This window comes from Dermatophagoides farinae, chromosome 1 (assembly GCF_024713945.1).
Source record: "Dermatophagoides farinae isolate YC_2012a chromosome 1, ASM2471394v1, whole genome shotgun sequence".
NCBI classification, from domain to species: Eukaryota; Metazoa; Arthropoda; class Arachnida; order Sarcoptiformes; family Pyroglyphidae; genus Dermatophagoides; species Dermatophagoides farinae.
The window spans coordinates 5,302,354-5,329,338 of record NC_134677.1 but is presented as its reverse complement, the minus strand read 5'-3'; the positions used below and the strand labels follow the sequence as shown (position 1 = coordinate 5,329,338).

The 26,985-nt window shown below is 31.5% G+C and overlaps 1 protein-coding gene across 4 annotated transcripts; it reads left to right on the top strand.

The window, feature by feature from the left end:
- Window positions 1-2,212: 2,212 nt before the first annotated feature.
- Rim (Rab3 interacting molecule) lies at window positions 2,213-26,834 on the top strand. 4 transcript variants are annotated; one of them, XM_075735295.1, is made up of 15 exons: window positions 2,213-2,589; window positions 2,653-4,012; window positions 4,063-4,276; window positions 4,330-5,211; window positions 5,264-6,103; window positions 6,170-6,728; window positions 6,787-6,908; window positions 8,157-8,287; window positions 8,451-8,917; window positions 9,359-11,354; window positions 19,008-19,381; window positions 22,467-23,130; window positions 25,386-25,636; window positions 25,735-25,874; window positions 25,937-26,834. In XM_075735295.1, exons 2-15 carry the CDS (start codon window positions 3,642-3,644, stop codon window positions 26,189-26,191), a joined length of 7,266 nt encoding a protein of 2,421 aa, XP_075591410.1. In that variant the 5' UTR covers window positions 2,213-2,589; window positions 2,653-3,641; the 3' UTR covers window positions 26,192-26,834. The 4 variants fall into 4 exon arrangements, 3 of the variants coding, with proteins under 3 accessions (XP_075591410.1, XP_046911083.1, XP_046911084.1); XM_047055127.2 differs by having other exon boundaries at window positions 6,784-6,908; XM_047055128.2 differs by lacking the exon at window positions 22,467-23,130 and adding an exon at window positions 21,171-21,342 and having other exon boundaries at window positions 6,784-6,908.
- The last annotated feature ends 151 nt before the right edge of the window (window positions 26,835-26,985 follow it).

Sequence of the window (26,985 nt, the reverse complement as noted above, 5' to 3'; positions counted from 1 at the left end):
ATATGGTAAATAAGAAAATGAACAAAAGCCATACATATAGAGAATTTATTCGACCATTTAGTAGTTGGCATACAGGCCAAATAGATATTTCCATAGGACAGCAAATAAAAGAAATTGGAGTTATTTTTCAGGTTACTGAAACTAATATCGATATGTTTAGTGGCTTTTCACGGTTTGCTTTTTCTCACAAACTAATTCATTTTCTGGAAACGTCAACAATAACGGTGAAACTGCTGCCGGTATATACAAACAGCCGTTCTGTATGAACGATTACAGCTTCAAACATAATGGTTCAATTCACGAAATTTGATATGCATTCATACAAACATGAAAGCTGGTAGATATCATCAGCGTCAAAAAAAAAAATGTTTGGATGAAAAAGATCATCCTGAAAAAGATGAATGAAAATTTGTACGTAATTTTTTTCCGAGTGAAAATGTAATTAGAAAAAATATAGCTTTGTTTTTATTCTACTCTGCTTGTAGTGTATTTTTCAAAGGCTTGATGAATAACCGAATGAATTTTTTTTTCATTTGAAAATCTTGAATACTGTGAATTTATTGGATTCTATCGCATTGTATGTGCTAAAAAAGTGAATTAAAAATGAAATATTTTCTCAACAAAAACGAATACATCATCATCATTACCAGTGAGTAAACGACGGGCCCAAAAAAACTAAAGACTAGTCAGTTCATTGGTTCATTACATTTTATTCAATTTCATTCACTTCCTTACTCGTTTATTTGATCGATAAAATCGTGGTCTTCATTGTTTATTTGTTGCGACGTAAAACCATACATTTAGGAATATATAAAAGCCACTAAAAACTAGGCCACTACTGAATTAGGTCAGACGTCATCATCAACATCATCGATATCAACTCGGGGATAATGTTATCTTCATATATTCTTTCAGTTTTTTTTCTGGATGATTCGAGTCCACCATGTGATTCTAGGCCTGCGTTGAATTGTTATCTGTAGCGGTGATAGCAAGTGAAAGTGAAATGTTCCGAAAAAAGTGTTGTATCAGAACTTAAGCGATGACGATTATATGACATGCGTCGTTGCATTACCTGATGGGTATTCATTATGACTGCCTATTCCTCTACAACAATTTTTTCTAGAACCGCGTGTTTGTATCTCCATCACCAAAGAGCCAGAATCAATGAGACACTAAGCGAAAAAGAATTCCGTTTGGTTTATTTGGTTCATCCTCCTACACTAGCACCAATGATTCTATACAAGGGTACACGTTATTCTATGAAGCTTCAAACTTTCTTTTCTAATTTTTTTTGGAGGGTGATTTCATAGTAATTCACCAATGTCTTGATATTTTTCTAGATGTTTGTTTATTACGTTCAAAGCCGGATGGTTTGGTTGGGTAGGGTAGAGTAGAGTCTTTGACAATAAAGAACTTTGGAAATGATTCTTCCGTTTTTTGTCCTCTCTCTCTCTCTCTCTCTCTCTCTCTCTCTCTCTCTCTCTCTCTCTCTCTCTCTCTCTCTCTCTCTCTCTCTCTCTCTCTCTCTCTCTCTCTCTCTCTCTCTCTCTCTCTCTCTCTCTCTCTCTCTCTCTCTATCTATCTCTGTTTCTCTGGGCATTTAAACACAGAACAGAATAAAGCGTTTTTCTGTGAATGGCTCTTTTGATTACAAACACAAACACACACCCATTGCTGTAGTATTTTATACCCCAACAGATTCATAGGTTTTTTTTACGGTTCGGATTCTTGTTACATTTCGTGTGTCACCACCACCAGCACCACCACTACTACTACAATACACATTTTCAATCAACGTAATCTGTTATCGGATTATTGTTTGTTGTATATACTCATATAACTAACTGTTTCAAAATGAATATTATTAATAATATACTAGAAAAAATAATCTTTTACCGATTGTTAAATCGTGATTTAAGGTATATTAAGTCAACCATAATAAAACGGTGATTTCTACATTATATAATATTGAAAAAAAACTTATAAAATTTTCGTTGATGTTAAATCATTGAGAGAATTTTATATTTTCCATAGCGCAACCTTATTTAATAAACGTGTGTGTGTGTGTTTGATTAGAAATGATTCGAGTTCGAGCAACGAATATTCTGCTCTCATCGAATAGAATCAAACCGAGTACACTTTTATATCTATGTGCGTGATTCCTCATGTTTTTCTTTGCCTCACCTCAATTTTTTTTTCTGTCATTGTTTTTGTATTCTGTTGTTGTGTGTTGTTTTTTATAGTTTCCGTTTTATATATTTGTTTATTATTATTATATTGAAAACGTTCGATCTTCATGTCTATTTAATTATTGTTTGAATGTTGTTTTTTCGCCAAATCTTTGATTTTTTTCATAATAAACTATAAAATTTTTTTTACCAATTAATATTTTTGTGTATGATATTCATGAAGATAAATAAAACTCTTATAGTAAAATCTTGATTTTAAACATGTGAATCAAATTCATTTTGGTTTCGTGTTTCATTCATACATCCAACATGATAACACCAGCACACAAACGCGATTATAAATTCTGGTTAGGTTATTCCTAAACGTGATAGCCTCAAAAACAAAAAATTTAGGATCAAGGTAAGTTTTAAATATTCAATTTCTTTTGTAAAAAAATCCAATTATTTGAACGATATTTGATAGTTCATTTCAGGTGGGACTCATTTCAACGAAAATTTTAATAGAGAATAATTTACATTACAGAAAAAAACAATTTGCACAATATTTTGAAAATGATTCTGATTGTCATTTTTTATGCCTATATTGGTGGCTCATATTCAATAGACAAACTTATCAGCATCTGATAAACAATTTATCAATCAATGATGAACAATAGTCTTTCAAAAATCGATCAATCAGAATCGTTAACCAGTTCCCATACACATCAAGATTATAAGCTGCTACAATTACAACTATTTGATCAAAAAATGACTACCAGAATATCAGCCTATTATGAAGATTTTTACATATTTCATTATCATCAATATATAATAAAACTAATGAATTCAAATGTTTGTTTGATCTTTTAAATTAGTGATCATATGAATGAAATGAAGAAATCAAAGAAAAAAGACGATTATAAATTCAAAACGATAAATTCAAATTTTATGACCAATAAATTGCATTGTAACCGATTGTTGAACATTATAATCGATCAAATCAGATCATCATTATCAGATTTTCAAGTCCTCTTTATTTTTTCGCCATCAAATTCATTAAAGGATCTCATTCTTACATATTGTGTGTTTGTTACATCAATCATATAACCAATTTGGTTTCTTTTTATTTATTTTTCTATTTGCTTCTTGATTTTCATATATTTTCAACCAAAGTCTTCCATAGAAAGTTTTTTCATTTACATTTTTTTTTCAATTCCTCGCCACATTATTATTGTTGTTTTTGTAGCAATTTGTTGGATGAATTTTTTCTATCTAACCAATTAAATTGTTTCATAATTATTCAATTGGATCATTTAGTCATCATTTTCCATTATCATCATTTTTATCATCAAAATCAATTTTATTAAAAAAATTTTTCGCCGATGAAATACGAAATAATTAAACGATCGAATTAATGTCGGTCATCATTATCATATTCAATCGGTCAAGGTGGTACATTATTATCAAAAAGAAATGGCCGAACTATTATTAAATTTGATGGCCGGGCCAACACCAGGTCAACCACCAGGTACCGGTGGTGGTGGATCATCATCGTCTACTTCATATTCCCATCATCATCACAATGCTCCTCCTATTCATCAGCGATCTCAGTATTCTGACAATCCATCACCACCATCAATACCACAGCAAAAAAATATACCACCATCATCGTTAATGAGTGGCAAAAGTTCTTCGTCAATGTTTTCAACTACTGGGCCTATCATAACTGGATCGGTTGGTATTATGCCTGATTTGAGTCATCTTAGCGATGTTGAACGTCCCATAATCGAATCGGTTATCATGCGTCAGAAAAAGGAAGAAGAAGAAGAGGCTCAATTATTAAGGTGAGTTAGTGTTATGTCTAACGTTTATTTAATATTTGTGAATTCTTTAGGCGAAAACAAGATGAAGTTCTACTGTTGGAACAATCAATTCTACGAAAACGAAACGAAGAACAACTTAACCGTCATGATGGCGGTGATCTTGATGCAACTTGTCAGATTTGTTTGAAAACTAAATTTGCCGATGGGGTGGGACATAGTTGTCAATACTGTAATACGCGATGTTGTGCACGTTGTGGTGGAAAAGTAACTTTACGATCTAGCAAGGTATGTTTTAGCTAATAAGATGAATAAAATAAATTGTTTTTACTCTCAAACAGAACATCTGGGTGTGCATCCTGTGTCGGAAGAAACAAGAACTATTGATCAAAACTGGTCAATGGATACATTCATCGATGGCATCAAAGTTACGACAGTTGGAGCAACAGACACCATCTTCGGAAATTCAAACAATGGCTGAAACAACATCGACGCCTTTGTTTGAGCGTTTACTCCATTTAGGCAGTAACAGCAGTGGTGGTGGTGGTGAATCACGAGTAAATCCAATAACAGGATTTCTTCGTCGAAATTCTCTTGGTATATTCATACCAACATCATTTTCATCCTCAACATCAACTCATCCACAATATTCGCAAGCAACAGATAAAACAAATCCGAATATTGCCAGTAAGTCAACAACCGTCCAACAACAACAACAACAACAACCAACACGTAGTCAGCCATTTTTGAGAAGACAATTGTCACATGATCCGAATGTTTTTTCCGATTCCGATGCCGCCCAGCAACAACAGTATAATTTTATGATTTCACAACCAACAAGTAGTGGAAATCGAGGATTACCACAAATGCCACGTCGAAGACATATGTTACCGCGGCAGCCATCATTGCCATTATCAGATCAATTGGCGGCTTCAGCTGCTGCTTCAGTTTCTGAAGCGTTTCCACTACAACAACATTTGCAACAAAAAGTTCCATTAGAGACAACAAAATCGGAACAATCTGCTCAACAAGCGATGCAACAAAAACAAACCACTGTAACAGGACCGGAAAGAAGAAAACTACCAACACAAAGACAAAAAAGCCGTGAACTGCCTTCATTGGATGATGTAGTCCATTTTCATCAACAACAACAATCTTCATTACAAAATCAGCCACAGCAGCAACAACAAAAACAACAATCTTCATCAAAATTACAATTACAGGTACGCTTAGAATGTACAAAAAATACAATTCTAATTTTTCTTGTATTTACAGTCATCATCATCTGTAACAACATCGCCAAAAAAATCGTTACCACAATTACCACGTCGAACAACGTCCATGTCATTAGTATCATCAACATCAACATCGACAAGTATTACATCAACAGTGCCTTCAAACGTTTCCCAAGTTGTTACTTCTGCTGTTACATCACAGCCATTATCTTCATCATCAACATCATTGACCGGTACCGGTCACAAAGGAACAATACCTAAATTACGGCATAGTGCTGCCATCATTAGTGGAGGTAGTAGTTCAGATATACATCTAAACAGTTATTCACGATCATATTCTGGTGGTGATTCAACCATACCCGGAACATCAGCATCAGCATCAGCATCTCGGGCAAATTTACCAGGATCCATACTACAACAAGGACAGCAACAAAGACTATTTTTATCAGCCGGTTCGCTCGTTCGAATGGATTCGGTAGGTTCAGATCCGGGTGACATGAGGCGACCAACTCCTCCTCCATCATTCAGTACTAGTGGTGGTCGCCAATTGCCGAACACTTCAAATATGTGCAATGCACAACGTCCACGACTACGTGATCATCTAAAAATGAATCCAGTGTATCATCGTTCATTTGGATCTAGTTCTGAAGATATAACTGATACGGGTGGTGCTGGTGTTCGTAGTTTAACTCCTGAATTATCTACAGAAGATGATTTTGATCTATTAGATAGTCTAGAAAGTAGTGGTATCGGCGGTGGATTATCGGAGCAAAAAACATTACCACAATCACGACGTGGTCGTGCATTACCACGATCATCAATTAGTTCGTTGAAAGCAGCGGATGAAATTCTGGATTCAAAAATGAAAAGTTTTCTGGCCGTATGTTTTCAGTGATAGTATGTGAATTTGAGATTTTAATCATGATTTTATATCCCAAAAATATAGCATCCAATAACATGGGAAAAATCTGCCGATGGTACGCAAATGATTAGCTGCATGATATTGAAGAAAAATTTACTACCCGATTCAGGACTAAGTTCCAGTGCTATGCTTGGTATGAAAGTTGTTGGTGGTCGTATTGTTGAATCCGGAAGATTGGGGGCCGTTATTGAAAAAGTTAAAAAAGGTTCCATTGCCGACACAATCGGTCGACTAAGGCCACGTGACGAAGTACTCGAATGGAATGGAATTTCATTGCAAGGAAAAACATACGATGAAGTTCATGATATCATTGCTGATTCAAAACATCATTCAGAAATTGAATTGGTCGTTGCAAGACCATTGATGGATGCAACGACAACGGCATCGGCATCGGCATCAACTTCGACCACAACCGTTCAGGGTACTACTGGATTTAGAAAACTACCTCGTCATCCACTCGTACAGATGGCAGCAGCTACTTCTCGAGATGAATTTCTTATGATACAACAACAGAATAATCGTATTGGACGTCGTCATACGGATGTTATTTCGTCACGTGCACAACCACGTTCATTGGATATTGGTAAGTAATCTGATAAAATATCAACTTTTTTAAAATTTATTCTATTCTCGATCAGTAGTGGACAAGAATAGTTTCTTCACCCGAGGAAGTAGCTTGGGTGCTGAATTTTCAGCTCGCCATATGCGTACCACGCCGTATGTCAAAGTTACACGTACTCCAACAATTACCGGGCGTGTTCAAGTAAGTTTATTGTAATGTTCAACATAAATTCCAACAAGATGTGATAGTAATTTGATGTTTATGGTGAAAAAGGTGTCAATTTTTAAAGACAATCATTTGTTCATCAAAAAGATAGCATCTGGCGTTTTACTCATATCAAAACAATAACAAATTTTTGAATTTTAAAACGATTCCATCCACGAATTTTCATCATAGTAACATATTGAACATAGTATTTTTGTTTAGCGTAGACCTAACAATACTTAGTCGTCAGTAAACAGGAACTTGATAGTTTTTTTTAATATTAAAAATTCCGGCATTGCAAATTGCTCATTGTTTCTTATGGTTGTCATGTCATTTTTTTTTGTATCCGTAGTATAACTATAGTTCAATATGAACGTATATGTATCTGTCTGTATTTGTCAATGTTGAAAAATTTTAATATAAAAAAAAATTCCCATACAATTGTATTCTTTTACCTATATTTACCAGCCAAATGAGCCAAATTTTTTGTAAATTGCTGAGATTTTCTATCTACCTTCAAAAACTAGAATGATTATTTTTCTTCTTTTTATGCGTGAATGAATGAGTCAGGAATTAAAGATTTGGTTGAAACTAACATTTCCACGGTGAAAAATAAAACTTTGATTTCAGTTCAATTTACGTCTAGTTAAAATTTTTCATGGATTCAATCTACGATTCTAAACGTTTATCGTTGTATAATTTCTTCCCGTTTTTTTTTTATTACACACTTGATACACTTATTTTCTTTCCCGATATTGAATGATTTCAATTCGATTGCTAAATGATTTTAACTGGCCAATTGATAGAATCTATCTCTTCAATGATGTGTGCATGTGTGTGTTAGGGAATTGCCAATTCCTACGAAAAAAATCAATAAACTAAAAAATAAATAAAATTTCCTGCTTTTGCTTTCAATGACTATGAACAAAATTTCATCATTATGATAACTTTTGAAAATGTCTAAATATTTGTCGAAAGAAACGTTGTTTTCACTTTATCAAATATTTACCCTCTATAAATAAAGATGTTAGAGGGCTGCCCAGTTTTGATGTTGATGATGGAAATGATTGGAACATTTTCATCGTTTCTAAATGATGCAAATACTGTGAATGAAAGAAAATGTTATTTTATTTCTGTATATGTTTTCCGATGTCTTAATTGCTTTAACGTTTTTTTTTATTCTTCAACCATGTTGTCAACATTGTTTTTTATTCACTACAATTTATATATCTATCATCTAAATAGGTTAAACTTTATTACGATGGACAAACATTGGAATTGTTTGTAACAATAATGAATGCTATCGATTTGTCACCAAGAAAGACTGGCCTCTTTCGAAACCCTTATTGTACCATGTATCTATTGCCTGATCAAACGTAAGTAATTTGTCATCAATTATTCGTTTTTCTTGACTTTTCGAATCGGAATGTTTTTGTTCATTTGTTTGTTCTCCATTTGATTAATCGATTTTTATTTGGCTGTTTTTTTTTGTTTACTTTGATTTTTTTTCAAAATGTCTTTTAAAAAAAAATTATACAGGACAAAAACATTACGAAAAACAGCTACAGTGATCAACACGTTGGAACCGCTATGGAATCAAACATTTCAATATTCACCATTAAGTAGCACTGATATACGAACAAGAGCCTTAGAGTTGACAATCTGTGATTATGATCATTTTTTATCCAATGAATTTTTGGGCGCTACCATTATCGAATTGAATAGTATACAATTGGATGATGAACCAGAATGGTATTGTCTTTCCACTCGTGAAGATCTACAACAACAGCTACGTCTACAATGGACAAAACATTATTATAAATTAATTGGAACATCTGGAACAACAGCGGAAACTAGTACCGGAACAACAAGCGGTGTTGTAGCAACTGCTACGGCCGGTAGTGGTTTATCACCACCAACACATTCTGCACATACATCCATTTCGGCCAGACTTTCCGATTCGGATGTTGCATCCGAACTTTCAATGGATGATTTCGATTCAAAAGGTTTGCATTTCTCTCTGTTTTTTTTTCTCATTCCTTTTACTCCTGAAATAGTTTATAGGCAAAAAAATTACCACTTATCACTCTCTTGAGAATATTTATTTACTTTGGTCGTGACCGAATTTCGATTTTTTGGCCTAATTTTCGATAGTTAAAAGTAGATTGAATCTGCAAATTTTGCAAATAAAATACACATTTCCTTTAGAATAGAATAGAAAACTTTTTATTTCTCACTAATACATTTCGAACACAATCAACCAAAACTGTTCAAAAATAATTCTGTGTGTGTGTGTGTGTGTGTTTGTCTTTGACACATATAATGTTCAGGACACCAAACAAATTCAATTGAGAATGAATTTAAATGAATTCTAACTAACTTTTCTGTTTCATCATTCAATTTGATTTCTCAATCCATCACCAAATGATGATGAAATCCATTTATAGCCGATTCATGGCGTTGTTTATTGGCGGATACGAGTCAAACAAGCGGTGGATCCTTAGGAAGCGGTGGAAGTGGTAGTAGTCCACCATTAGTAGTGGCTACCGATTTATCAAAAAATGGTTGTTGCTATCAACGTAGTGGATCAGCATCCACATGCAATATTGTTGCCGCTACTGCTGGTTCTGTTGGATCATCATATCATCATCAATCACATCGTCTTCATCATCAACAGCATCGTCCAGGCAGTAGCACAGGGATTGTTTCCTACTCAGGTCCAACATCGACCACTAGTATACATCTTCATCATTCGCGTGGCCATCATCATCATCAACATCAGACTGGATCATCATTGGCGGCCTCGACAACAAATCAGTCTGTTCTGGGATCTCGTGGATCCCGGTATCGACAACTTCCATCATTGACAACTACTACCGCTACTTCATCTAATAATTATCCAAATGTTAATGTTGTCGGCAGTCACATTGATACTTCCGGCATAAAAATCGATTCAATTGGTTCGACAGCCATGATACCACCATCAGATCATCATCTTCCTCATTATCAACATCATTTAATGCGACCCGAATTTCGTAAAAGTTCATCACAACCATCGAATGCATCAATACAAACAACAGTTCAACAACAATCCACACAACAGCGTTCATTATCACCACCGACAGTGATGGGAGCACAAATAAATTATGCGCCAACACCATCCATATCAATGGCAACAACAACAGGGTCCAGTCAAATAAATAACAAACGGCAATTGCCATTTGTTCCATCGATGCCTACAATCAGCTCACATTTGGCAATGGATAGCCAATTTGGTGGTTCAGCAAGGTCATTAGTAACTTCTGTTCAACAACAAAAACAACAATCGTATAGCTTTGGTCAACAGTTACAGCAACAGCAAAAATCCGATTTGATGAGTTTCGAACAACAAACTTCAAGTGGCATGTTTTCAGATTCCGAAATAACCATCAGACCAGTTTTTGGAAATCGCCCGCTATATGCACATCCTATTCAATCAAATCTGCCGACAAGTCGTCGTTTTCATCGTCATCCAACTAATCTATTGGCACAACAACATCAACAAGCAACATCAATGGATGATCTTGGTTATTATCATCGAAAACAGCAGCAGCAATTGGATCGTCGAACCTCATCGTCTTCATTGGCCTATCATCAACGACAACAAAGACAATATGGTTCACAATATCCACAAGAAGTTCAATCAGAATCTGATTTATCAAGTTCAGCTGGTGGTGGAAGTTATCCGATATTTCAAGATGTACAGCAGAAATCTCGAGGTGGTTATCGTGGAGGTCATCACCGATCATCATTGATAACATCATCGTCGATCGATTATCGTGAACTTAAAGATTATAGTGGTCATGGAGGAAGTTATCAAGGTGACGAAGCTGATTGTGAAGAGGAAGAAACTGAATTTGATGATGATGTTGATGGTACATATCGAAATCAACGCCATCATCATCGATATCATCATCGTAAAGAATCTGGACAATCATCTACTGCCGGTGGTTTGACTGGACAAATCGGTACTCGTGAAAGTGGTGCTATTGGTTCTATGGGCGCATTTGTTGCTACTACAAGTAGTAGCAGTGGTGGACCAGGAGTTGGTTCAACCGTAACGGCTATTGGTGGTGGTGGTCCCGGTGGACATCATCGATCATCCATACATCGACGAAATAGTCGTCGAAAACGTGAACAACAACAACAACAACATCGTGATTCAGATGATGAAGAAACGGAAAGTAGTTCAACAGCTGCCGGTGGCAATAATCGATCATCACAGAATAACCATCATAGATCACATCATCATCATCAACATACTAAACAACTGCAGCAACAACAGCAGCAGCGCGATTCATTTGATCTGATGAATCAGCAGTTGCCATCGATATCACAACAACAACCTATACCAGGTGCCTTAATATCACAGCCAACAGGACCAAGAGGAAGCCGAACATTAAGGTGAGTTGTAAAATGTCTTATTTTTATTCAAATTTATTCATTGTATAAAGGTCAAATATTAGCGAATTAATTCCAAATATATCCAAATATATATGGGCTGTTCGATTATCGAATTGTTTGAATTCTTGTCCCATGTGTTCTATTTTCATAATGTCTAAATAATTTATTAGTTCAACGATTCGCATTCATCTGAATAACTGACATTATTGACATTTTTTCTTGTAGTATACGGTTATTATTACCAATGATCAATATGATCATTATAGTGAAATGTTCATGACGACAGGACACATACACACACGCACACAGGTTATCCACATTTTTCTCTGAACTCTAATTTTTTTCTGGTTCACAACATACATATTTTTACCGATTAACATGTGAATGTATTTAACGAATTTGACATTTATTTTTATAATATATTCGAAAAATGGCATGTCTTTTTTTTCCGAAATTATTCTCTGTCATATTCTGCAAAAATTACAATGATTTTGATATATTGTTACCGTGCTATATAACCATAGTGTATGTCCATAGTAAGAAAACCTCTTAAATTTTAGAATGTCTATTTTTTACGAAATAATTAATTAGTAGAATTAATTTAACGAATTTCAAATTTTTTCATTGTTCCTCTTCAATATATCCAAATATATGGTGGGCTAGTTTCGATTATTCTCTACATTTGAAGGAAAAATTGTAAAGCATTGAATTATTTCATGGAATATTATCCCCTTTTTCTTTTCTCTCTTTCTGTTTCATTAAGTGTAAAAATCTATTTTTGGTATGATTTTCAGAATTATTGGACAAAAAAAGAATGATCTTTGGGAAAGCAGGTTACTCATTTCGTTGCCGTTGGTACTCATGTAGAGGTGTGATTCAATGAATAAATTTTCATCGATAATCCCAATTATAAAGCATTGATGTGATCCAAAAAATATTTGGCCAATGAAATTAGAAAAAGATTACGAAATATAGGACAAATTTGTTCATTGATTTGCTAATTCATTGCCAATAATTCAAGAAAAATTTGTTCATTCATTTACTGAATAACTGACAAAATTGACCATTTTTTCCAATTTTAGTTTATGGTTATCAAATAATAACATACCAATTTTTGTTACAATACAAATGATGACATTATCTTTATAGTATTAAATGAAAAAATGACATCAAACATAAATGACACAGCAAATACATAGACAACCAAAAACAAATTCAATTTTTCAAAATACTGAAACATTCATTTCAATTTTACATTAACACTCAAACTTAAAACATCAACATGTTTTTTTCAATCATAAATCGAATTGTTATAATTCGAACTTATTAAGAAATGCCACATTTTAACGGAAATCTCAAAGTGAGAAAAATTTTGAACTCTAAAAAAAACCTACTTTTATTTTTCTTCTAAAGGTTCAAATTTTTCATGGGAACATACATATTTTTACCGATTAACATGTGAATGTATTTAACGAATTTGACATTTATTTTTATAATATATTCGAAAAATGGCATGTCTTTTTTTTCACTACATTTTATCAAATTATGGTCAACTAGCTTCTAGGTCTGATGTCATGATAGCGTAAAAAAACAATAGTTGAAGTGCACTAGTTTTGATTTTTCACTACATGTCATCTAGTATTAGGTCTCAAAAAAAGATCTGTCATTTTAATTTCATGCAAATAGTTAAAATTACAATGTTTCACAAAGGAATTAGATGATGACGTATTGTTCACCGTGCTATATAACCATAGTGTATGTCCATAGTAAGAAAAAGTTTACTTTCTTGTTTGGAATGTCTATTTTTTACGAAATAATTAATTAGTAGAATCTGATTTTTTTTAGAATTTTAACGAATTTCAAATTTTTTCCATTGTTCCTCTTCACTCAAATTTATCCATCATTGTGTTTTTCTTTTGTTCGATTTTTTCCTTCCTTGATCATTATGTTAGATAATAACGACAGCTTGACTGGTTTCATCTTTCACTTTTCTCTACATTTGTTTTAGGAAAAAAATAAAAATCGTTATTTCCATTATTTTAGTTATTCTAGAATCACTGGAATATTATCTTTGGGCTTCTCTTCCTTTTTCTTTTCTCTCTTTCTGTTTCATTTGTCTTGTTTTCTTAAAGGTTCTATTTTACATTGAAAATTATTGTTATGATTATTATCATCATGATCATTATCACATACATATGATGATGGTGATGATTATAATCATCATACTTTATATATTTGACGATGATGGTTATTTCAATTTATCTATTTCTTTATATCTTGGATTCTTTTCATCACCATTGTTCGTACTTTGTATTATTGAAAATGTGATAATGATAAAATTATTGGCAACTATGCAACACTAATTTATTAATACATTCATCCATTGTCTTTGTTCTTTCAAATTTATTCTGTCGATTATTATCATCATTATTACCATCAATTGTGTGGTTTTGGTTTATCATATGGTTCGTTTGTTCCGATTATTATTAACTAAAGTATTAAACGATTTTTTATTTTATTTATAGTGCGGGATATTTGTTTGTTGTTTATAATTCCAAGCATATAGTTGAAAATCTTCAATAATGAAAAACATTTTTCACCAAACCATAACCGGCAGTTGGACCGTTTTTTTCCTATTTTATGCCTTCCTTTTTTAGCTATTGGCTAGAGTTAGCTTTTAGAGTTGTGAGTGTGTGTTGTAATGCTTATTTGGCCTGCTACTGAATTGACTTGCTGATGGCTTCGGATCCATTGATCATTTTTTTTCGTTTTAATTGGCTCTTTATCATAACGATCATTGAAGATTTTGCATTATTTTCTTAAAAAAAGTTTTCGAGTCATTTTTTCTCTTTCAGTATCAAACATAAATCTTTTTCAGTTAAATTTTTTGTAAGATGATATTCTGACCAAATTCATTCATCATTTACTCTTTAAAATGATGATTTTATCTTTTCTTGACGTTGATTCGTTTTCGGTTTTTTCTCATTCATATTAGCTATGGGTCCAACGTTTATTTAATTATAGTTGTAATTTTTCTTTTTTTTGGAGCTATTTATCAAACATCCGTTCATCATTGTATTCAACTATGCTTTATATCGATGTTGTTGATTGCTTTTGGTTAGTCTAAAAATGGAATATAAGAATTTTTATTCTATCTTACAATAATCATTAGACTGCCAAACGATAAATGTATCTTTTCCATATAAAAGTTTCCTTTCATTAAGAAGTTGAGCAGACTGTAGAAATTAATTTTGATTCAATGTTTATTCGTCGAGAATTTTATACTAACTATTCATAAACATAACATGACGGTATGATGATCATATTATAGCAGTTCATCATCATATAACATATCTATCTATTTACTATAATGATGTTTACATTCTATCATGATGATGACAACCAGAAAGGAAATGCCCCAAAAGATGATTAAAAGTCATCATCATCATCATCATTGTTGCTATATTTATGGCGGTAATAAGATGCCAGAGAAAATTGGAAAAAAACTTGTTCATAATCATAATTCATTTTCATGATGGATTATTCGTTTCATACATTCGATCCATTATTTCTTTATAATAGAATAGATAATGGAAAAATTACGTAATGTTTTTCGTGTCATCCATTGCCGTTATTTATGATGGAAAAAATTTGTGGCCAATTTCAAATGAAAAAAAAGATGTTTTTTTTCATACTGTTGACTAGAAAAAAGTTTGACGGTAGAAATGAATACGATCATTCCACATAGGGTTTGTATGGAAATTAACAAAAGTTAAGTTCTACTATTCTGTGGAATGGCTTCTATAGTGATTCCGACTAATATTCATTCAAGATGCTTAACTCTTTAAATAACCAAGCCAGATTTATAACTTCAATAAATCGATTTGATTTTTTTCGCTGTTGTTTTTGTTAAAATTAGTTCTTTTTGATGTCGAGTTTTTTTTGGAGTTCTTATTTCATATCCCACTGGGAAGACCAGCTGGAGATTGAATAATTTGCTATCAATTTATGGATGTTGTATGTATAAATACTGGTGACAAAACGATACGGTCTTTGGCCATTTTTTTTTCTTATTTTTTGATTTATCATCATTCGAATTGATTAATTCAGGATTGATTTGTTATATTAGTTAATAGTATGGCATGTTGATGTGTTGTACACCGTATTCGTATATTTTCATTTTGTTTAGCTACCAATTTAATGAGAATGATGAAGATTATGAATCAAACAAAATTTGTTTTCTCTTTATCAAGAATTTTATTTTGACTTACCCAACGATTTTCGTACAAAAACTCCGTGTGTGTGTCAACAACAACAAAAAAATTTTTCTCTTTGTAATATTGTCTATGAATCAAGAAATTCTTGACATTTAAATCTCAATTTTGGTTTCTTTTTTTTTGTTTTTTCCTTTTATTTATTATTGTTATTACCCTAAAATCGCGACTATAAGACATGTCTTATACTAAAAACGGTGATAAATAGTCTTATTTTTAATAGTTGCTTTATGGGAAAAAAAATATCTACGTTTCTGTATTTGCCTCGTTTTAGGGTACATTTGATTTGAAACGCCAACTTTCTCTATTGATTCTTTCAATATTGATTTTTTATCACTTTTATATACGGGATTTATTTTATTCGAATCTTGTTTCATCTACGCATTCGAGTATAAGCAAAATGATTTCATTTCTTCTATGATGGTGATGATGATGATGACGAATTTCAAATAAAACAGGATTGTATTTCTTTATTCCATATTATTATTCAATATAATTGGTTTTCAACCGAATCGCAGTCATATTCATTGTACACTTTAATGGTTAGTTGGAGATTTTCAAGGACCTTTTATTCTCTTTTTTCCCATGATGGCGGGCGGCTCTATGCTAGATCCAATTGTTATAAGTCTAGTTAATTCAATCTTGTCTATTCGTCATCGTTGAATTTATTTCGTCTCATTTGTTTCTTGTAGTCGTTGTCGTTTTCATTTTTTTTTTTGCACGCGATCGATATTATTATGATTTAAATTGACGAAAAAGATAACGAAATTATTGTTGTCCATATATAAAATCATTTTAATGACGATAGCTCATATGATGACATCAATCTCGGATTGAAGTAATGATATATTGTGTAAGTTTATTTTCGATCGAATTCCCATTGATCGATCGATCGATCAATATTGGAATCACACGAATTTTGACATTTAGAATTGAAAATTTCTATTGTTCAAATTATGTCACAATAGATGGCGCCATTTCGCTTTCTCAATGTTTCTGGAACAAATTCACCGATGTTGGTGTCTGTCATATGATGCTTTGGTTTTCTGGCTATAAATAATGAAATATTTAAATCAGGCATTATTTTTTTTACATTCCATTTAAAACTATTTTTTTCCTGCTAAAAATTTATTTTTTTTCCATTTAAACATGATTGCTTATGGAGAAAAAAATACATGCAAAATGAATAAATAAATTATAGTCTAAAATAAATACAAACATAATTTCGAATAAGTCATATTGTCAAACATAACCGTTTTTTGAGGTGATGAGTGTCATCTTTCGAATGATAATTTATAGTAATTTGATATCAACTTTTAAAAACGAAAACAATGGGTGTCAATTTACTTGTTATTTGCTCTCGTAATGCTGCTAGCTATTATTTCTCCTGAATCTGCCGCTATCATTGTCATCATGTGGCATCAACATTGAATTCAAAAAAAAAATTGACTTCACTTCCATAAATAAATCTGGCTAAAGTTTTTTTTTCCAAATTGGCAGAATAAAAAATGTTTGACATTTCGACTATTCTGGTCATCCCATTCTATATGTAAATTGAACCATTTTTATGTTTATTATATATATTTTGAAGTTTAGTTTATTATATTATGTCATGTGCACACTAACATGAAGAATACATGAAATCTAACTTTTCCAAAACGGTGGAATTCATTGCATTGTCAAAATTTCAACATCGTTTCTCACGTGATCATTATTGAAAAAGAGATTGTAAGATTTTTTAAAATCATCCTTATAAACAAGCAACAACATTGAATATTATTACGAAATATTGAAACTGAATTTTTCAGAATCTATTATATATTGATAAAATTACCATAATAATGATGCGTCGTTGATGTATTCTGATATTTGCCAACAAAATATTTGGTTGATTATTTGACTATTAGTCGCTATAGTGTTTATAATGGGTTATTATATTCAACAACAACCACCACATAATCATACATTGCTACACATTTCATATTATTAATTTCTATCTAAACATTTTGAAAGTTTTTTCTAATACATGCAACAAAAAAAATAAAATATTTTCTAATAGAAGAAAAAAAATTCCAACTTTCTGTTTTTCTCTCTTTCGCACATATCGAACAACCATTCATCCATCATAAACATTCACAAATCAATCAATTGAAAAGGAACAATCATAATCAACATCTTTTTTGTTGTTGTTGTTATTATTATTATTATTATTATCAACGACCCTAAAATTCTTTTGTATACAATAATTCAGATCAGTATAATTCTGTATACAAGAATTTATGAAAAAAAAAAATTTTTTTGATGATCATGATGAAAAGATGCGCCTGAGCGAATACGAAAATAGTCCTATTTTTATTGTATGTATGTGTATGTTATTATATGCTGGTGATAATAACCACCAACACAGGTTCCAACCAGAATTTTCGAGTTACGTCTATTCTTCATAAATATTAGTTGCTCTCATCGTCAATATCTAGAGTATTTTGTGTGTGTTTGTTAGAGGAAAAAAAATAGAATTCGTCTGTTGGTCGGTTATTGGTTTTGCTGTCGTCATCATCATCATCATTCCAGTATATCATCATCACATAAGGCCAGATCATTCATATGCCGGTCGATTTTTATTCGATCGGTTTATACAAGTGTTTGCCTGTTTGTTTTATACATGAGTTGTTTTTTTTTTTTTTTTGATAAAAATAATTCTTTATGCCATCTTTATATTTTTGTACATTATATCGATGTTTATCATACGGGTGGTTCTGGAATTTCGCCGATTGAATGTTATTTTTTTTAATCTCTATTTTCAATACATTAGAATTGGATTCAATGTTGATTGATTGCAATTAAGTTTTTCACTATTGTGTGTGCAGTCTTTGTCCATGAACTTGTAGACATTTTCTTTTAAAAATTCTAATGAAAATTCTACCTCTACGGCTTCTGTCGATTTTCTTCTCAATATCACTTGGACATGTTAACTACATTTTTCATAAATCACAACATTTATAGAAATTTTTTTTAGTTTTTATGTCATTACTGTTTGCAAAATTTTTTGTGTGAAAAAGTTATGGAAATTAACAAAAAAAAATTAAAACATTTTTTCCTCTTTTCGTTCTATTTACATCATTCAAATTGTCACTAAAATTAAAAAAATAATGAATCCGCGATTGGCTACTTCTCCTCTATATAATTATCAACCATCAAAACAACAACAATCATCATCATCATCCCAACAACCACAACGTCAACGATCTAATTCGGTGATGACCACAACGATTGAACAACAAAAACCACAACGACCATCATCACCACAATACATACGACAACGTCCACCTTCAATGTCACAAATGGTGCGTACATCATATTTTTCCTGTACAACTTATAGTGAGTTTACCGGTCATCGTGGTCAACAACATTCGGCACCTGTACATCCACCTCATCCATCACGTAGTTCATTAGCTGTAGCACGTTCATTAAGTGAACGTTCAAAAGAAGATAAATGTTTAGAATCGAGCTTATCCGATGTGCCAACTGGTCAAACAAAATCAATGGCCGATCAAATTGATGAAGTGATGGAACAGTTGAATGCTAATTGTGATTTTAGTATGGATGATCTATTTGGTGCAGCCAATTCAGCTTCGACATCAACATTAAATGCACCACAAATTGGTCCTGATGGTAAACCAATAAAAAGTAAGAAACATCAACAATCAGGATTGACAAAGAAAAGTCAAAGTGCATCACAGCTTAGTGTTTCCGGTAAGTAGAATTAACATTTTTTACCGATATTTTGGCCAAGTTTGGCATTTGTTTGTTCGTTTGTTTTTTGTTCAGTTTTTTTTTGTTTTTGCCAGATTGAATCAAAAAATAATACTCCTTTTTTTATACGCCCACATACTAATACATACATTTTATATTTTTTATGACATTTTATGAAAATCTTTTAAACCATTATTTTTATCTTTGGCATTCATTACATTAGATAACGATGTTTTTTATTTTTGGTTATTTATTCTCATGAATATTGCCCAATAAACTCAACTTCTGATCAATTTTCTTGGTTTTGAATTAATATAGACTGAGAATAAACTTGATTCATATGCAATAGCTCACATTCTCAGACATACACTTACAGAATGACTCATGGACTCTTTTTGACTAAATGTCTGTCCGCATAGATAGAATCAATAAAATATTTCAAGAATTTTTTTTTTCATTTTTGTCATCATCATATAATAGTTTTTTTTGTGTTGAGGGTAGTGCATGGATATTTTTTTTATGACGAATTCTTTTTATTATGCATGTATGAAAAAAGAAAAAAAATTCATTCATCAAAGCATGTCACGAAAATTGTCGATTATACACTTGTTTTTTGAGCTCAAAAAGAGAAATTCTACTTGACATTTTTATCTTTGAGCTTTAACACTTTTCCTACGGCAAGGGTTCAAATGACCCATTTTGAGTTTAACATAGAAATTACTCTAAAAATATGATCTTTTCTCAACTAAATACTATGGAACACACACATATGCTATAAACTATAATCTTGAATTTTAGACATTTTTGTTCTTTCACACTGAAAAAAATTCATGATTGAAGAATTTTAAATAAATTTCGTCATTGAATAGTTTTGAATATGTTCGCCATTCAAGAAAAACCTAGATTGAATGAAAAAGAAAAAAATGACGAAAACGCAAAGAACTCATTAGTGATTTATGCATCACTTGCATATTAGTATATGCATGCTTATGCATTTGTATGAAATTCAGAATTCAACTTTTTTCTATTCCTGCTGATAATAGTTGCCTAGTGTCCGTAAAGTCACGAATATTCGATTGTAAATAGTTTAATAGTAAAAAATGAATGATAATAAAATAAAAAATATTTGGCATTATATACAGTAATATATTTTAGTTGACAAAGTAAAAAAGAAAAGTTTGTCCATCAAGAAAAACTTTCGTCATAACCGGTATAGCATTTCATTCAATTGTTCCACATTTTTCTATATTTAAAATTATTAGATTTGTTTTTTATGAGTTTCATAGTTATTCATAGTTATTAATATGGAATGCTATTGTTTATGCTTTTTTGCAACCTATATTCCAACAAAATAATGATTCAATCAGTACGGGCCTCAGATAGCTGATAAGCACATTATGTGGTACATAAAATTATTGAATTGAATCGTTATTATTTTTTATGTTAATACAGTTGTAGAATGATTGCAAACGTGTATGAGGACAAACGACATTATTATTTCAAATCATGTTTATGAATTTGAAATTTAAATTTTTCTTTTTTGCATTAACAATAACGATCATCATTTATTTCAGATTTAGGTGTCCATATACACATATGACATATGTCTATATTTTTATAGATATTAATTCTCATTTTCTCACATCATGAATGCTTTTTTTTTGGTTTATTTCACTTTTTATTATTATTTTCTATTTTTCAAATATTTATTTGATATTGTCTTTATTTATTATGTAATTTTATATTCAATTATATTTTCAACAAAACAAAACCAATGAAAAAACAAAAGGTACAAAAAAACGCCTCGGCTTCCGTAAAAACAAACAGGCAACATCATTTTCCGTACATCGAAGTGAAGAAGTATTACCTGACGAAGTACGACATTTAGTTAAACAATATAGTAGTTTATCATCAGATGGCGAAGGTAGTGTTTCGGGTGAAAGTTCATCATTAACAGCTCCGTAAGTTTTATGGATTAAAACAAACACATAATAGTAGTTATGCATATGAATCCGATGTTTATAAAATCACACTTTTCATTGATTTCAGCAGCAACATCAATAACAACATTGATTATGATGTTAATCCTTTTGGTCTAAACTGGGATTAATATTATGAACATTTAGTTAATCTTTTTTTTTCTCATTATACAAACTGGGGCAGAAAAAACAAAAACAGTAATTATCATTGTTTAATGAATTCTGTTTTGTTTTTCGATATGAATAAATGAATAATACGACAGAATCGATGAATTCATGATTCGGAAATGCCGATGATGATGGTTAAAATCCTAGTTAGAATCTAATTGAAAATAAATGAATTTGTTTGTTCAATCTCATGAAATATCATAAATGAATCTATTAATTCCTACTTCTTTTCTCTTGATGAGGATCGATTCTTTTTTTTTGGTATCAAAACTTAATGAATACAAACATTTGACCTATACATACATTCATTTTCTAACTAAAAATAACATCATAATAACTATATTTGCGTTAATCCGTATGTGTGTATAGCTATAGGTTTGTGTTTCTATGTGGGTGTTGATAAATAAATTTCATTCGATGTTTTTTTTTACCAAATCACTGCGAATCTCTGGTTTTTTCCACCAAACGCACTAATCACTACCAACCACCACCATCACTACCATGAACACCGAAAACCATTGATTGTGTGTGCGTGTGTGTTTCGTTACAAAATTTTATTTGGTTTTTTTCATGATTGTTGTCGGCTGCTGAATTTCTGCATGCTCAAATTCCATTCCCGTTTGAATATTCATATGGATATGGGCGTTATGATTTTTTGTCCAGTTGTGTGTTTTTTTTCTACCACCAAAACCATCACAATCCAATTTTATTTTGTGTGTTTGAATTTTATTGCTCAATTATTCGCTAAAATGTGTGTATTTGTGTGCTGATTGACCAAAATGAATCAAAACTAATGCAAAATTCTTCATCTCCTTGATCCCGTTTCATTTCATATCATTTCGATTTTCATTCATCCGAATTTTTATCGTTACTGCATTCGTATTAATCACATAATAACTGCAAACTACTACAATTCGGTCTTCCGTCAAATAATAAAGGTGTAAATCGTAAAAATGGTAAAATCCTCAAGAAAAGCTATTCTCAAGCGATGGATGATGATCCAATGATGGCTATGATTATCATGGACGATGATGAAGAGGGCAACTTATCGGATCGTTCGAAAGGTTCTACAACAGCTGGAACACCGACTACTGGGACAACTACTATGACTGGAGCGACTGGTGCAGCCAGTAAACAATCACGAACGTCAAAATTATCATCAAAATTAGCTAAAAGTAAAATGATTCCATTTTCACGGCATAATAAACAAACAATTTCAAGCGGATATTATTATGGTGGAATACAACGTTCAGAAGAAATACTTCCGGAATCATTTATTACCGGAACTCGTGGAACTATTCGTGCTGGAAAAGAAAATCTTCCCACATTCATGGATTTCAATATTCAGTCTAGTTATGGTGGTGGAGGTAGTGATGTTTTAATGGATTCACCATTATCGTTAAGTGCATCATCATCAATTGCCGGTAGTATGCGTTATGAAAGTAGCGGAAGTGGTGGATATGTTGGAGGCGATAGTATTGGTGGTATTTTTGTTGGTGGTAGTGATGGTGCTCATAGACAACCAGTAGTTGCACAAACAGTAATATCGACAACGGCCACTACATCCACATCGAAAACGATAACGGATAGTGATTCAGAGATGTAAGTCTGTTAATTGATTACTAATTGTTTCGATCGATATTTTTTCTTGTCTTTCTTCTCTCATTCAATTTATTATGTATGGTATAGACGTACAGATATATTATGCTTCATCAGATGAAATGTAACAAGTGTCGTCAATTCGTTGTTTACTGTATTTTAAAAAATGAATTTATATCCATTAGTGACAGTAGATTCTTGTTTTTTTACTAAAAATTAGATTATTCTCCTCTATTTATTTCAATTCTTTTGTGTCAACATGAAGCTAAGACAAACATTTATTTATCAGTAACGAGAATATTCTAGCACCAGTAACATTAAAATTATTATTCTCTAATTTTTTATCGCCTGAAGATAAAGCTCACGAACAATAGAAGCAGTTATGCATTTTTTCATGAGAACGTTGTCAATTTCGATTAATAAAAAAAATTTCAAACAATGATACAAAACCCATATATTCCAATAATGATTATAATATTGTTGTTTTGATATGCTCAAGTCATGTATCATTCAGTGTCATTCTTTATTCTATTATTAGATTGTTATCAAGTTTTCTTTATGTTAGCATATTGCTGAAATATTTGGTTTCATTTTGTCATCTGATAAAAACGAAATTGAGCTAATATTTTTTGTTGTCCGTCTTTTTTCATTTTCTTTATTCATTATTTTGTTATTGCATTTTCTAGAGAAAGTTCTCGTTTCAAAAAAACCCCGAAGCCTTGAATTGGCCCATGTTTTTGTGATTGTAAGAGTTTTTTTGATATTATTCATTTCAAACGATGATGAAATCTTTTTCTTTGTTCTAGAATCAAAAGTAACTAAACCAATTTTTTTCTCTTGTTTGCTTCCAATTCAATAATTTAGACTTTGTTGTTTATATTATAAAACATGAGAAACGTCATCGATATATGTGTGCGTGGGTGGGTGTGTACACAAATCAAATTAATTCTTGTCTTTCAAATACAATCATAATGATAACGATCTATAGGAAATCTTCCCATTTAATATAATTATACCAATCATACTGACGAACGAATATCCAGAAAAAGTTATTAGTTTGCGTTTCAATTTTTTTTTGGCTTGGAAAAATTATTTGCTTTCTCAATCCAATTACAAACTACTGCATAGATTACCGATTAATTATGATTTCTCATGTAATTTCTATAAGGTGAAACATATGGCTTCTATACTCAGACCGCATAGTATGAAAAGAAAAGAACAATTAACTCGAATAATTGAATATACCCGACACACGACAATATATTGACAACATTAAACAATCTAAACATATTAGAGAATATTATAGAATATTGTTATATTAATTTTTTTGGCGTTGTTTTTTTTTATATTCTTCCTGAGTAAAATATGAATTTTTTTCTACTTTCATCATTTCATTTACTACCAGCAACATTGATTTATCGATATATGAAGAATGATGGTCTTTACACATTTTCATATTATTATCGGATGAAAATGGAATACAATGGAATTTTTTTTATCTTATCACATTTATTCATTTATTTATTTTTTCACATACATACACCCAAACGCGTTTATATATTTCATTCAGGCGTAAATATATAAAAATAATAACGATGATGCTCGATGACAATGTTCAATTGTATTGCAATGAAATGTGATAAGATTCGTCTGCATTTTCCATAGGTTCAATATCGATAGCTATCATTTTCAATTCCCAAATGTTTTTCGATTCCTATCTCTTCTTGATTTTTTTTTCTCTTTCCGTTGATCAATTTCTGTTCATGGCCATTATGAATCGTTCGAATGAACATATATTAGTTTGATCTCTTTTCTTTATGTATTTGAATCTGCAATATTTATATTAATATTTTTGACAATAATGAGAATTGTATTTTTGGAGTGTGTGTGTGTGTTTTTGTGTTTAGAAGATAAATTCTTAAGAGAATAATGTATTAATATTGATGAAAAATGATGTTTTCGGTCATTGGACAATCCAAGTGTTGTTGACAATATAAATTTATTCTTATAATTATTTTTAGTGGAATTTGGCGTGGATGACTGATGAGGATTTTTTTTGTTTTGTTTTGATCAAAGTACAGCTCTGATTTTATTTTGATTTTAATTCACAATATACAATCATTTTCAAATATAGAAAGTTGTTATTGATGTTGCTGCTATTTCGATAAACTGTGATTGATTTTTCCAGACGTCTGATATGCACTACATACATACAATTTGATTTTAATTATTAGAAATAATGATATTTTTATTTATAGCTGGATGCTGCAACAAAGTCGTCCATCCCAATCATCCGGTACAGTCGGTGGTGGTGGTGGCGGTGGTGAAGGCGAATTCTCAAATTTTGTTGAAGGTCTTGGACCAGGACAGATTGTTGGTCGGCAAGCATTGGCTGCATCAAATCTTGGTGATATCCAATTAAGTTTACATGATCGAAAAGGAAATCTGGAAGTTGAAGTAATCCGTGCTCGTGGCCTTCAATCAAAACAAAGTGCCAAAATGATACCAGGTTCGTTTTTTATATTCTAAGATGAATGGATGTGTTTTGATTAAAAAACATTTTACCTGCCTCCATTATCATCATCATCATCCATTAATATTAATTAGCTCCCTTCGTCAAAGTCTATCTATTCCGGAATGGAAAATGCATTTCAAAAGCTAAAACTCAAATGGCACGTCGAACTTTGGATCCATTATTTCAGCAACAGCTCTTGTTTACTGACAATTATAAAGGATGTATTTTACATGTATGTACGATGAATTTTTCTGATATTGTTTCTGATTATTTTTGTTTGATATATTTTGATAGATTGTCGTCAACGGCTTATATGGACGAATGGATAAAAAATCATTTATGGGTGTCGTACAGATTGTTTTGGATGATTTGGATCTATCTAACATTGTGATTGGATGGTATAAATTATTCAGTGAATCTTCTGCAATCAGTTTGCCTACACAATCATCGACAAAAAGTGGCGGTAGTGGTGGTGTCGGAAGCGGAGGTGGTGGATCACTTTCTGGTGCCGCTTCCTTAATGTCCGCATCAATGGATAGCTTTAGCTGATATTAACACGATCACTACTTACAAAATATTTTCCACGGACGCCTCTAGATTTTTTTAGAATACGTTCGATTATTTGAATATTTTATGTTTTTTTCCTCACACCACTGTAATACGAAAGCTCGTGAAAGTATTGAACATCGTCATGAAAATTTGTTCGTATTATCTATTGCCAAAACCATATTTTTCATCAAATCATTATCTCATCTCTTATTGTTGTTCTATGAATATATTTACAAATACCGACATCCATGATAATTGATAAAGACATTTACATATAAATGAAAGAACACACAATCATTATTATTTTCAGATCATTGTTGATTTTTTTTTGACTTTTTCAAACTCTGTCACCTAATTTCAACGTGAATAGATATAATCGACTAATCAAATTAAATTAGTTGATTTATTATTTATCAAATGAAAGTGTAAACACTATACCCGACTTTATTTATTCATTATTTTCGCCGAAAATATGTTAAATTCATTAGAATCAACCAAGAAAAAGGTGACTGATTTTTGTTAATATCGTTGGTACGCGATCGATTTTTGTTTGTTCTATTTATTGTATGCTTGTTATTTGGTTTTGTATATTCTATTTGTTTGTAATATTATATTCTTCTTTTAATATACATTTTCAATATCCAGCCAACGTTTTTATTTATCTAAGGTTGATGAATAAAAAAAACGAAAAAAATTGAATGTTCTCGACTATTTTGAGTCGGTAAATTCGACTAAAAAAAATTAGCCTACATCTAAATGCGTTATACACTGAAAGGATATCTCTTTTTTGTTGC

What these genes read in the sequence shown, in the direction of transcription:
- Rim (XM_047055127.2), top strand. Translation starts at nt 3,642, where the DNA reads ATGGCCGAACTATTATTAAATTTGATGGCCGGGCCAACACCAGGTCAA. An exon ending in AGAGGAAGCCGAACATTAAG is followed by an intron (nt 11,355 to 19,007) that starts GTGAGTTGTAAA and finishes TACAACTTATAG; the next exon opens with TGAGTTTACCGGTCATCGTG. An exon ending in ATAAAGGATGTATTTTACAT is followed by an intron (nt 25,875 to 25,936) that starts GTATGTACGATG and finishes ATATTTTGATAG; the next exon opens with ATTGTCGTCAACGGCTTATA.